Raw genomic sequence first — 14,500 nt, 5'->3', positions numbered from 1 at the left:
TGACTGCCAAGCAGCCTTATGAGACAATGAATTAGTGCATCAGCAAGTGTTGAGAATTTCCCTATGAGATACATATCATTTCTAACTAACTAATATACAGTTTCAATTCCAAAACAGAAGTGTCAGAGAATCCAAGTAACGATGCCAAGCAGCCACGCCTGGTGACATGTGAAGGTAACTTGTCTGCTGGGTTAGTTAGTTCCACACTGACACTGGAAACACTCTGAATTTCTACTCTACAGTTTTTGGGGTCCTGGAACTTGTATCTTACAACTTTGTGTGAGTGTGGTGCACACCGTGTTTTCTACCTTCATTAGTGCTGCTGGCAGAGACAGTGGCTTCACTCGGTGTTAATCTAATAACATAGCTGGTTCTGCTGGATAATCCAGATAATGACTCAAGTTCCTGACATGTACAACAAGAAAAAAAACACTCAGATGGACTTTGCTTAAAAGGCAATACTTACTTCATTTAAGTAAAACTCACTGTCTAACATTTCAGAGTGAGTGACTCAGGACTGTGGAGTTGGTTCTCCATACTGGGAATCTCTTAACAGTAAGAGATGTGACAACCAAGAACAACAACAACGCAGAGGCGCTGTTAAGTGAAAACTCCTCTCAGAAGTGGAAGCAACTAATCAAAAAACTAACTCAATAATTTTTAACTTCTCAAAACAATGGGGTGTACAACACCTATACCCCTACGTAGAATTTTTTTTTAAGAATAAGAAGCAATTATTGAAACATTTAAAGTCATCTTTTAATGTGATAAAACAAGTGTTACAAATTCAGGGCTGAAAAAGAGGTCCATGTACCTATGCTGTATGCCAAGGCCAAGCACAGACCACCCGATGGCCAGAAGGTGTTGTGAGAAATGCATTGTTGAGCCATACTCTCCTCTGAGAACTGTGAAGCAGCTCACAGACACAGCCATAGCACTGGGCAGCAGAAACCTAGCCCACAGCCATATGTGGTCCACCATGGACCATATACCCGTATCATGTAGCATGTGGAGGCGGGTAAAAGATCTATACAGGAAAAAAGTCTCAAAGAAACTAATTTAAAACACAGCGGTGGGAAACTACAGGTAACTTTTCTTTCTCTTCATTAGAAAAGGTGACAGGCTGTATTCAGAATAAACAACGTAAGCACTAGTGTTTGATTTTTTTTTTTTTTTAACATGAGTCTTAAGTAGCTAAAGGTGGTAAGATACTATCTCTTTTGGAACTGGCTAGAGAAATTCAATCTTCTACAGAGCACCAAAGCATATGTATCACCTTATATGACATTTTCCTCTAATTCCATTTGAGCTCCTACTTAGCTCTTAGACACCAGGCATTAACACAACAGGCTACAGACAGACATAAAAGACATAATAGCACATGGCCAACAAGGTCGCCACTGTCTATGGCCAATATTACCTTTGCCTTGTCTCTCATGGAACCTTTTCCAAGGATGGACATTTTTGTCAACGTTTCTTCTTGTAAGCGCTTCAGGGAATTGCCACGCGGACCCAAAAGCTTCCCCACAAAGTTGAACTAGGAGAAACAAACCGGCCATATTTGTAACATTCAAATCTTAAAAGTAGTTAACCAGCCTTGAATACTGGGAAACAGTGCCCAACACCACTTATTGATAACAAGTATTTATGTTCCTGCCACATAAATCATACTGTGATATTTCCCAGACAACATAAAGTGGTGCCAAATATGTAAAATTTAAAATGGTATCTTTTATACTAGCCATTTCAGTGATTAAGAATTTCCTATTATCTATAAGCGAGGCTAAGATCAGCATACAGGTGCTAAAATGGTACAGGAATCCTGGGATGGACACACCAGTTCTCCTGCTTTGTTAGCATTTAGATTTATTTACTGACCCAATGAATGGACTGACCCATGTGAATTCTGAGTCCATGATCGAAAATGAGCCACAACAAAATAATTCTCTTCCAAAATAACTAGATGTAAGAATGCAGGGAATGCATGTAATAAGGAATCTGTGGTTTCTGATTTAATAACCAGGGAGGAAGTGAGTTACTGAGCACACAGCCTCTGAGATTAGGCTGCCATGGCTTACACTGTGGAAGCATCCTGTCCTCTAAGTTCTTGGGCCACTCTCCTGTACAGCAGACATGAGGATAGCAGTCATGCTCCTAGGGTCATTTTGAGGACTGGGTGGTTCAGTAAGAATAAATCATCATTACTTACATGAATACTTAGCACATAACACACATGCAAGAAACACCTTGTGCAAAGGAATTTTAATGAGAAATGTTGAATAAGTCTCCAAAGCTTTCCTATAATTGAGATAAATTACTAATATGTCTGTCTGCAAACCAGAAATGACAGGTCACCATTTCTCTTTGGAAAGATTTCTGAGTCTACACTCAGGACAGCTTCTGCTGTCTTAGTGGTCCAGGCCATGGCTGTTGCTGTTTTAAGGGAGGTAACGGTCTTTAGCAGTTGATCTAACTATGGCAGTTCAAGTGACTTTCCTGACATCAGTTAACACTTCAAAAACCAAAATGGCATTTTTCACATTCATTTTTAATTTTGTTTGTCTTCAATCAAAATTCAAACAGTTTTCACTTTCATATGGAATTGGTTTGGTAGGGCATCAGCATCCTGACCCACCCTTGTCTACCTGTCCTTGCTACCCACTCTCTGCATCATCTTAGATGGTTCTACTGTTTGAACAGTAAATCTCCTGAGCTGGAGCTCCAAGTTTCTCTCATGTTTCCTGACTTGACTTTTTGGAAGGTGCAACCATATTCCTTATATAATGCTGATTCTTTCATTTCTTCAATCAAATGCTTAACAATAACAAAGTTTTCTCTTTTGAAAATTGATTTTTTAAAATTTTCACCCATCTCTTTCATCCACTCTCATGAACTTTATTATCATTACATCTGTGTCCATCCATCCATCTGTCCGTCCGTCCATCCATCCATCCATCCATCCATCCACACAGACAATATCTGCTAAATCCATTTAACACTGTTTGTGTGCACATATGTTAGCTCTGTCTACTAGGGATTGAATAACCTACCAGGGGTTCACCACAGGAGAAGACTCAATCTTCCTCACCCAGCTGCCTGTAATTCTTCATCTATGAGTGGAACCTTATGAGATTTTCCCCATCAAGGGTGGAATGTTAACTGGTGCCGTCACTGCGCAGGTCTTGTAACCATTTTGTTAATGTATGCAGCTTCCCTGGCAGGTCTATTAAATACTATCTCACAGATGGTGTCCTGGTCTTCTTACAGTCTTACCACTTCCCTTTCCTTTCTGTTCCCTAAGCATTAAGAGTAGAGGCTAACTGTAGATGATTCCACTGCCACAGGGCTCTCCACGGTTGTTTAGTCTCTCCTTTTGACCAGCTCTGGATCTCTATAACAGCAGTGATGCACTGCAAATAGACTGCTTGATGAGGGGTGAGAGCCCCTTATGTGTAGGTAGATGGACAAGCATTTAGAATGCAGTTAGAAATTACACTGGTTTGTTTGGGAAAGTGGCGTTAGTAGGTTCACCTCCGGGGTCCGTGACCTCGCCGGCCATGGGTAACGGTTGACTAGGTTTACTATAACAAGCATAAACTATTTCCTACTGACGGACCTTAAGTCTAACTAGTTATAATGACCCTGCAGATATGTCACTATTGAGTCACCGGAGGTGCCTTTTGGGCCTGCCATTGCCTTGGTCCTCAGGTTTTACTGCTAGGTGGGATTATAAATTGTGTATCTTACTTGGCAGCTAGTGTCGTTTGAGACTGTGAGAACCAGTCCTCAGGGAGAAGCCTTCCAAGTCAGTTCTAACTCCACTCTTCCAAGTCCTCTGTTCCAAGTGTGTGGTGTCTGCAGCAATAGAGTCTGTATGCACAAGCTAAGGGAGATAATCAAGAGTAATGACAACAATCTATATTGTTATGGGAGTCTCTTGGATTCCCCTGACCAACAACAGGAATGGAGGTTTTCCTGGCTGGGCTCTTGGGGTTTTATTAGATAGTCTATGACTAATAGGAGAACCCCACAACCCTGTATGGTGTAACTCCATTTAAATGACATAAATATATACATTTATGCATGTACATATGTATGTACATATGCATGTTATGTATGTGTATATGTCTGTATTTTGAAGTAAACCTATAAAGTATTTCCCTAAGGAATCCACCCTGCCCCACACACTTTTTAACTACCCTGGGATTATTTCTGTCTCTTGCCTATCTCTCCCTCTGTACTACCCACAACTGAGTCATCCCCCACTGCACCATCCCCTTTCCCCATTCACAACAGCCATGTCCCACTATTCTCTGTCCTTATGGCCCCTCATCATGGTCCTCTTCCATTTTGCTGGTTTCTTCGGTTACTCCAGGTTATATCTCAAGTCTAAACATTCGGAGTAAGATCCACAAATAAGAAAGAATATGTAGCATTTCTTTTTCTCAGTCTAGGTTGCCAAACTCAGTATAGTATGTTCTAAGTTCTACCCATGCACCGGCAAATCTCATGGTCATATTTCCCTTAACAGCTAAATAGAATGGCACTGCCTATGTTCCAAATCTTCATCCCCTCATCACCACTGCAACAGTTCCTTTCTTGGCTCCAGCAATGACTTTTAAAAACACAGTCTCTCCTTACTAAATTCAGGGTTCAATTTTTAGTATGGCAACTATGTCTGCAAGACAGATAGTACAAGCTAATGCATTTCAGCATTCCTCTCTCCGGTAAGTCAACATGTGCTGAATAATTTCATTTGTTCATCTGCATTAAAAAAAATAGAATTGCTACCATTTCTAGAAGCAATGATTTTTCTTCAGATGCTAATTACACAAACACACACACACACAGACACACACACACACACACACACACACACACACTGAAAACAGGCAACATTCCACAACCACTAGGATGGCAAATGGAGATCAGTAATTGTTTCCCTATAGAGAGTGGACATGAGCTACAAAAGTCATGATCTTCACTGATGAAGGCCAACTGTCCTTCTAAACATGTGATATGAAAATTTTCCCTGGAGACAACTCTATCCAAACCTCAAAAACATGTAGGGATTCTGTTAAAAGGTTCTCTTAACTGGGTACTTACCACAAGTTGACTAATTGAATGCAAGAATGTTACTGACTCTAACGCAGCACATAGAACTGACTTTGACTGTTTTGCCATCATAGTTTCAAGGGTGTTCTTCTTTAGAGCCCCAAGACAAGCAAGAGGCACCACCTCTCTACATGTCAGTGGCTCAGGCCTACAGACTGACTTTCCCCTGGGTGCTGGCCAGGCCTGTGCATACTGCTTTATCTATAATGCCTGTGCAGAGAACTGTTTAAGGAACTGATTAATTATATTCTAGCAAGTTCACCTGGAATATGCTTAAGTCTGTCCATTTTTCTTTGGCCCTACAGTAACTAACCATCCGCCAGCTACATCCAATCATATATAACCACTTGAGGCCTCTCTATATGTATTCTCCTCCCTCCTTCTTTCCATCAACAGAGAGGGCTCTTTTAGAAAGAGAATGTTGACAATAGCAGATCTTGGATCAGAGCACAGTGGTATCACTGGTCTTAGATTCCCATGCCCTAGTGTTTAGCATTGGCTGTAAAAGACCTTCCTCATAGAATCAGCAAAGCTGGAGCCACCACGGCCCAGCACAGCCTATGCACACAGCTTGGCTGTAGAGAGCTGTAAAGAAAGATATTTCTGAGCTGAAAATGGAAAAACAGCTATACTTGCTCCAAATTACTCTATTGCAGGAAACCTCTAACCCCATAGCATCCCTGGCACACACAGAAAGCCATGACACAAACACATCTGAGTCCGCATAAGAGTATAATTCAGTCACTGAATTATAAAGATTGGCATCTTCCTGAAGGGTCATTCTATCCCGAGAGCCCATAGTGAAGGAAGGGAGAATACTTAATCCACAATTCCCTGATGAGCTGGGGGACACGTGCAAAGCAGTCAGTCCCTCCTGAGATAACACCCATCATTCACCTCCAGGAAGAACAGGATGCTGAGTGAGAACAAAAGCAGCCCAGAGCCTATGCCAGTACTGAGGTCTGCATGATGACAAGTGAGGCATGCGTTCTGATGACGATGTTTACTAAGAGGAAAAGACAGAGCAAGCACCAGTGGCCTCTGGGACAGTTAGGCATGGGTTGTGTCATGAGTCCCATATGTCAGTGAGAAGGCATGGGCGCAGGCAAGCCCTCAGATACGAAGGAGTTTCTCCAACAGGAATCAGTAGGGTGATGGTGGAGAAGAAGCAGGTGAACAGAGTCAGTGAGTGCTGGGGAGAACAAAGGACAGACACATCCAGCCAGGCCTCTGCCCATCACCAGCAGTGCAGAAATCATTCCCTCACTGGGTTTTGGTCATTGTCCAAAATTTTTCACACTAATATGAATTTGATGTTTTAAGAATGGCAAATACATGAAAAGAATGAATGTTGTGTAAACCCAATGCCATGCGATGCAACCTAGGCCTTCCTTGGAGCTCCTGGACTGTCTACAGGCCCCCATCCACTTTTCTAGAATACTTTCTTGACATTCTAAAGCCACTTATTCCTGCATTTCTTGCTATGCAAGCCAAACTATCTAAAGACATTTCCTTGGACTGTTGGTACTACAGAACATATTTTATTCAACTCTTGAAATCTTCATGCCCAGTCCATCTCCTAACCCTCCATATACTGCTAGAAACAAACCAACGCTAAGCAATAATGTAATAATCTTAGGACCAGGAACCCAAGCACCTACCTATCTTTAGTTGTTTATGTTGAGAAAATCACATCTGTATCAGAAAAGCCACAAAACAGAAAAGCCTTGCCTGTCCTGGGTGCCATTCTCAGCAGTGCTTATCTGCTCCCATACAGACACTTGTCCAAGCATCTGTATCAGCTCTTTGGGTGCCTGTTGTAACCTTGATCCCTGTCTCTTTTTCAACATTCCCTCTGCCTTTCTGCAACATCATTATGTATATGATATGTATAAAGCTGGCATTAGAGATGGGCACTAGAATAAAGAGCTGAGGATTACCAGAGTTGAGCAGAAGCATAACCACTTGGTGACCTGACGCTAACAACAGGGCCAGCTCATGTCCCTGTCATAACTGGCACTTGGAAGTTTCTGGTACGTTTCCTCACAGCAGTCCCCTATACTAGCACTTACTAGAGCTGATGCCCTTTGGTCCATTAGGACTGGAATAGGTAGTTGTGAGCCACCAGACATGGGTACTATGACCACAACTCAAGTCTCAGGAAGAACAGCAAACACTCTTATCCACTGAGCCATCTCTATAGCCTCAGTATATTTTAAATGGAACCAACTAATTTGATCCAAACACACTTACATACAATATGAGGCTTTGTTCTATTATAGATATTGAAATATTTTCCAAGGCATTATAGAACAAGAAACAGTACAAGCTTAAATGGGAATCAGTTTTCATTCAGCCTTAATGACTTCACAAAATAAACTAGAAGGGTTCTATTTTACTATTCTTTGGACCAAATCTGCTACATTTAAACTACTACAAATTTAACAGTGTCCAACAATAGACATTTTATGTATTTGCTCACAATTCAAAAAGTTACAAAGGAGGGAAAGGGGCATTGCGGGGGGTGGGGGTGGCATTTGCTGTTGCTATAACAAAGAGTATGAGACTAGGTGGTTTTCAAAGGATGGAGGTTCTGGATGCTGGATGTTTGAGATCAGGCAGCTGAACATAAAAAGGGCTCCTTACTGCAAGCAAACCAACATTGCAAGAACACAGAGGAATAACAGACAGGAGCACACTGAAGAACCAGCATAAAGAGAAGCCCACCTGTACAAGAAGCCAACACCCCTGGTAACTAATGCAACTTAGAATTCAGCCAGAATTTACTCTTTGCTAAAGCTCTCGCCACCTTTTGTAAGGTCCTACCTACCAACACTGCTAGGAAAAAAAAAATCCATTTTCCACATGGGTATCAGAAGAGACAAACCACATTGAAAGTGGGAGGCAAGAGATGCTGGCCAAGCCTGATGCAACAGGTTTATGGGGTAGGCAGATTCACTGCTGGGAGGCCTTACTCCCTTTGCTCACAAGACAATGCTGGCGGGCTACTGGGAACCACAGTGCGCACTGGTTTTACTTACTGTGCTTTGGCTGTGCGTCTTGGACTTCACTTATTACAGTAGGCTGGACAACTAGTGTAGGAAAGCACACACTGTCAACTCTTCAAGCCTGACCTCTGATTCAGCCCTGTCCATGCTATTAGTACAGTAAGCCACATATGAAGACAGATAAAGCATGTGTCTCTTGGTTTGGAGTCAGAAGGACCAGTGTAGTGTGCTTCCTTCACCTTCACACATGGAACTGACCAGGCAGCCATGATCAACCTGGCAGACTTAACTGCTTCAAACACCATGGTGTTTTCTAAGACTTGGAAGGTCAACCTGCCTACTTGCTTTGTTGCTCAAATTGGGGAGAAGGTGGCAGTCTCTCTGAGGTTAAAGGCCCTGTCTCACTCATCTTTATACTTCAACAACAGCCGAAAACAAAACCTTGCTTTCAAGAGGTGAGCAATATTTCATGAACTCATAAACAAACCACAATTACTATTCCGGCTCTGTCACTAACTACTGAGGCCTTACATACCATCTAGCACAGAATACACCACAGGACCAGATGGAAAGAAGCAGGTTTGTGGAATATCGGTGCTAACAGGCCGAGAGTGTCTTCTCCCTGAGGATCTTATAAAATCTTAATGTGTATTTAAAATTCTTAAAGTGAATCTATATTCCCGGACAATATAAAACAATTAAGGTACAGTATTAGACAATGTAAATATATTCTCTAAATGTGAGGCTGAATTACATTCAAGAACAAGATGGTTCAGGTAATTTTTAAATATTTGAGCACAGTTTAAAAGTACACATTGCAAATAAATCTGAGAGGCTATGGAGCAGGTGCACTGCATGGAGATGGCCGCCATAAACATCCACTTACCACTGCTTCCTGCATGCCCAGGCCCTTCACCTTCCACGGATGAAGGTTTATAAACAGATACATTTACCTCTATACATTCAAAATGTCATTGCTGTTCAAGCATTGGTTGAAAAATCAGTGGTACCAAAGTGGGTGGTACTCACCCAGAGCAAACTGGATGCAGAGATAGTCCCTAGTGTGGAAACTCTTACCATATGCCCACTATACCTGATGTCTCTCTCCAGATAACCTCCCATCACTTCTTCAAATCCTGTCCCACCAGCTCTCTTAAATTAACTCACTCTTTAGCCTATATTATTTGGTAAAATGAATGTTTTCCACTGATAAAATTATAATTTCTCTTAGACTAAAGTAAAACCCACTTTGGTTTTCTATCTTTTTTGCATAATGGCTTCTCAATAAATACTTATGAAATTAAAGCTTGTTTTCCCCTCCAATTTAAAGATATTGTTCAATAGTTTATGTCAATTTTCTTTGCAACAGAGACTATGATACCATATTTAAGCTGCTAATAACTTAAGAATTAAGTGTCTTAATTTTTCTAGTAAATATAATTATTTTTGGTGGTAGACTGTAACTCTGTGCCTGTGAATGGAGTCCAATGTACGGAGACATTACCAAATCTTTATGGAAAAAAAAAAATCAATGGCGCTTACAAGTAACTCCTCCTGATTGTATGAGCAGAGAGCAAAGATATGGACAGTAACGTGCACATGATATACACATTAGAGACTTATTTCTTATTTACTTTCATCACTATTTAATTAACATTGGATTGGCCAGCAGAAGACGGAAGATAGCTAGAAAATTTCCATCCAGAAAATCAAAGATGATACCCATCTGATTAAAGATACAGAGGATTAATTGCGGGATTTTAAATCAAAGGCAAGAAATTGATACGGATAAAGAGGCTTAGAACAGCGTAGCTGAGGGACAGCCGCATTCTCAAGCAAATTTTGACAATGAAATACAGAAAGAAAGATGAAGGGGCATCAAGGTAGGAAGCAAATGCCTGGTACTCAAGGGGTGGATGGGATGGGGGTTAATGAAGTGGTATTGAGTAGGCAAAAATGATGCCCTTGGGCACAGACACTTTAATAGACTGTAGGACTTACTGTTCACTGAAATGAAGTAAAACAAAACCACAGGAAAAGATCTAGTCAAGAGTACCTGTGGCGTTCAGTTACAGCCATCAAACCTATCCACAGTACATCTACATGGAGCAGCTAGCAAGGTGTTTGGCAGGACACTTAGAGAAAAGCTGACATGCTAAGAGCTAATGAACACAGGACATGCACACAAGACCAAACCCTACTAGGTCCTAACACAAGCTTCGTTCCATCTGCAAACAAGATTCTCAGCATGAATACTGTGTGTGCCCTATGGTGTGTAGTTATGGAGTAATTACTTGTTTCGGTGAATGTTCATGTTTAGTTTGGGGTAGAAATTACAGTGGAAAAAGGAGAAGCTTGTGGTGTAGGTGTACTCGCCACCTCTCCATCTCCATGTGTGGCTCCACTTCTTGGCCCCACAGGGTGAGCTGCTCTGCTCTGCTCTCTCTGCTGTGCCTATCAGGATGGATGGAAATCTCTGCAGCTGTGCCTCACACCCTCTTCCCTACAGCCCTAGGTGCTGGGTATTTCATCAGAGCCCTACAAATTCGAATATAGACAAAGATGAAATCAGTATCTTAATGAGAAGCCTGTGGTTCCGAACTCACTCCATCCGCTATGACTACCATGGTACAGAAATGACCCATGTGCTCATCGATGAATAAAGGATTTTAAAAATGTGAAATATATACAATGAAGCATTTTTTAAAAAATCACATCACTGTGGCAACATTGGTGAGCATGAAGAGATTTACACCAAATAAAATAAGCCAGTTACAGAGACACAAATCACGGCATTGCCTGTGTGGGATCTAAAAGAGATGAGTAGGGAAAAGGTAAGAAAGGGGAGATACTACACTGGTTAACAATCCTGATTAGCACTGGTTAACCAGGAGGAATTAGTCTACGCAATCAACTGTATAGCAAGGTGATATAATTACCAATGGATGGACCAAAATAGTTAGAAGGGAGGATGTAAGAAATGAGAGATGTTTAAACTGATGGTGAGTTGGTTGCAAGTGATCACACTGCATTCCCATGCACTTTAAAGTATTGTACTGTGTGACTGGGGCGGAGGACATGGAGGGACTGCTCAGGCCTGGGGCTCATCAGCAGGTCCACAAACTTTAAATTCATAAAATCTGCACTGTTCCCCAAAAGTAAATTAACTTTCACTTAAAGAAGCAGAGATGATTAACTGCAAGCATTACCATCTTATTTCTACAGGTAAGCTATCAGCTTGAAACCTAAAACAAATGAAATGATCCTCTGGGAAGAGAGCTGTCTCTGAAAATCAACCAGGGGCTATAGAAAAGGCAACTTTTAATGTACTGACTTGTCATACATGTCCAGCTGGAGGAGCTAAACAAACAGCTTCCACTGAGTGAACCACTGCGAAGATGAGTTTGGAACTGCCTGGAACGTTCTCCCAGGGAGAAAGAAAAGAAGAAAGCCAGTCAGTGTTAAGATAGGAAGCTTAACTAAACTACAGAGCACATGTGGTTTATGGCTTTTTGATCTCAAAGATCCTTAGCCCACACATGCCTGTGAAAATAGCAACCACCATGCACTGCCAATATTTTTAATAACATTTTTTTAAACCACAAACTGCAATGATTATGTTAGAATACCAAGAGATGTATAAAACAGTCACCAAATTAATAAAATTAAGAATTTCCCTTCTTGGAGGTGACCAGACTTTAACCACTTGATCTGCCATGTTCAGTTGATGCCCCCGGGAATACTGCGCTTTTCTGAAGTGAAACAGAGAAGTGGCTAGATGTGGGGAGAGGTGCTGGAACAGGAGGATGGAGGAAGAACTGCAGTCAGGATGTAATACATGAGGCTAGAATAAAGAATAAATATTTTTCCAATTGCTATTTATTTTTTCATGCTAACAGCTCCTAAGAAAAATTTATTTAATATTCCAAAGTAGAGGAAAAAAAGAATTTCCCTTCTTTTTTTTATGTGTGTCTCAATCTGAAGGTTCCAATAATCCACAGCTGGCCCAAATCAAAATTAGTAATTAAAAAAAATTCTACAAAAAAACCATCATGAGTTTTAAGTAGCTTTTGCAGGGCATATGGTTATAATCCCTCAATTTCTTTAGTTATTGTTGTTTATCACTGACTGTGCCTGATCTACAAGCCAAACTTTCCAATAGGTGCATGCATCTGTATACAGAAAACATAATCTCTACAAGCTGAGAACTCTGCAATCTCGGGTTCCAGCAGAGTACCCTGCTGTGTACAGCCAACCGTGTAGTGAGAAAACACATGAAGAGTAACTCAGTAGCTCAACAGTATAACTCCATCTTTTGACATGATCTCCAGCATTCCCTTCAACATGAGACTGCATCTGCCATGCTTCCTGACACAGAACCCCACATGTTCTAAGTCAGCTCAAGTCACTCGAGTCTAGAAGAGTGCAGTTTCACTAGCCTAAGTACCATTGACAAATTCCTTCACATCTCCTATTAAAATCTGCATATCTTGTTGACTTAATCTTCCTAACCAAATGAAATGGCTTGTGACTGCCCAAATGCGTCTGACCCACATAGCATGCCCTCATGTTAGGAGGAAACACCAAATGTCCACCTTGCTTACTTGTAATCCTGACCAGCTGACCTCAGCATTCCTTAAAATGTGTCAAAATGACCCTCCTGCTTTCTAAAGCCAGGTGTGTTCTGAGCATTAAACAGTCGCCTGGATTCTCCACTCAAGTGAGTTTGAGACCAATAACAGAATCCTAATCCCTGCCATTTTACCGTAACAAATGCGGCTCAGAAAAGAGCCTCCAATATCAATCCTCAGACCAATCAAGAGGAGAAAATGATGAATTGATGGCTCCTTATTAACTAGAATCCTGCACAGAGTTTGCTCGTGCTCAGCAGCTCAAAGCACACAGCCAGCACCAACTCTACAAGGAACTGTACTGTCCACACAGCTACTCCCATGGGCCAGTCCTCTACTGTTCTTCAGTTGACAGTTAGCTGCTACTAGCTAAAAGGCTTCTACAGCACATGCACACACTCACACAAAGCTTGCAGTTGGTGACTAAGGGATGCTAATGGAGACATACAGCCTGCCCCAGACACTAAACAAACGTGGTGTGCTTGGATCTGTTAGTCACAGAAAATACATGTCTTCCCATCTCATCACAGCTGATACTAAAAAAGAATATTTGAGATTCTGAGATACTGTATTCATGTATTATTTCACATAAGAACTTAAAACAAAGTATCAATTTCAGATTAGTTGACATATTCCAGAATATCTACTTCTGGAATATTAAGTGAGTTGCTATGTCTGCTCATCTTTCCATCTACTGTGTCCTGGGAACAAAGAATCCATGCAGAAGGTCTGCCTGTGCCATTTCTGTTCAGTAATTTGTCTGTCCGTGCAGTGGTCATAATTCACTTTCTACTTATATAAAAAGGTATCTATGTTTTTTGAGTAAAGATGATCACAATCTGACACCTACAGATATCGACCATAAACTGTCTAAATCTGAACGAAATGTCAAGTCGACTATTGTGAGCCCTGGATAGTGACAGAAAACAGGCAGATTCTGAAATACAGTCAAGACCTGAAACAAACAGCCAGGTATAAACACACTAAGTTCAGAACTTTTACAAACCTGAGAAGCAAGGTCTGAAGCAACCATGGTACTGAAATACAAGGGAAGGAGCCCAGAAAGGGTTAGAACAGAAAATGTGCCAAGATCTTAGACTGACCCTAAACCATATTCCCTGGCATTGGATGTAAAACAAAGTTAAAATAAATAACTCAACTCATTACCAGTTACATTATGGTCTGAATATAACCTAGTTAATTAGCTACCAACAAGGCCTCAGTGTCCATCACTGTAGCAGAACTAAGGACTGCCAGAATACACATTATAGTGTCCAGGATACAATCCAAAATTACTCAACATGACAATACAACTCTTCACCACAATACGAGAGTCCAGCCTAATACAACGAGATGAACATGACTTCAGAAGTAAAAGACCAAGAGTTTTAACATAGGCTTTAACTGCACTCCGTGGCATAAAGGAAAGTAACACCTATAGGGCTGGAGACCTGGCATACCCTCAGAAAACAAGTAAAGCTTGGTACAGCAGCCTCCATTAGCAATCCCCAGACATGGGAAGCAGAGACAGAAAATCTCCAGAAGACTATGCACTGGAGTAAGCAGCTGTGACCACTCAAAAGAGCCAGCCTGTCTCAAGCAAGGTCAAAGGCCAGAACCCAGACCTAAGGTTGTCCTCTCAACTCCACACACACACACTCATTAAGAGGACCCATCTTACATACACACAAACACACACACTCATTAAGAGGACCCATATTACACACACACACACACACACACACA

At 41.3% G+C, this 14,500-nt stretch overlaps 1 protein-coding gene across 7 annotated transcripts in view; it reads right to left on the bottom strand.

Moving 5' to 3' along the window:
• Khdrbs3 (KH RNA binding domain containing, signal transduction associated 3) overlaps nucleotides 1-14,500 on the bottom strand; it is a 414,163-nt gene that overhangs the window by 86,689 nt on the left and 312,974 nt on the right. For 6 of the 7 annotated variants that reach the window (XR_004608143.2, XM_076911441.1, XM_076911440.1 and 3 more), the window contains one exon: nucleotides 1,421-1,537. The exons of the other annotated variant lie outside the window; for it this stretch is intronic. Coding sequence is in view for 5 of the 6 variants with exons in the window: in XM_076911441.1 (XP_076767556.1) it covers nucleotides 1,421-1,537 (117 nt within the window). In the remaining variant the exon portion in view is untranslated. The remainder of the gene's footprint in view (nucleotides 1-1,420; nucleotides 1,538-14,500) is intronic. 7 annotated transcript variants of the gene reach the window in all.

This window comes from Arvicanthis niloticus, chromosome 13, assembly GCF_011762505.2.
Source record: "Arvicanthis niloticus isolate mArvNil1 chromosome 13, mArvNil1.pat.X, whole genome shotgun sequence".
Taxonomy (NCBI): domain Eukaryota; kingdom Metazoa; phylum Chordata; class Mammalia; order Rodentia; family Muridae; genus Arvicanthis; species Arvicanthis niloticus.
This window is presented reverse-complemented; position numbering and strand designations above follow the sequence as displayed.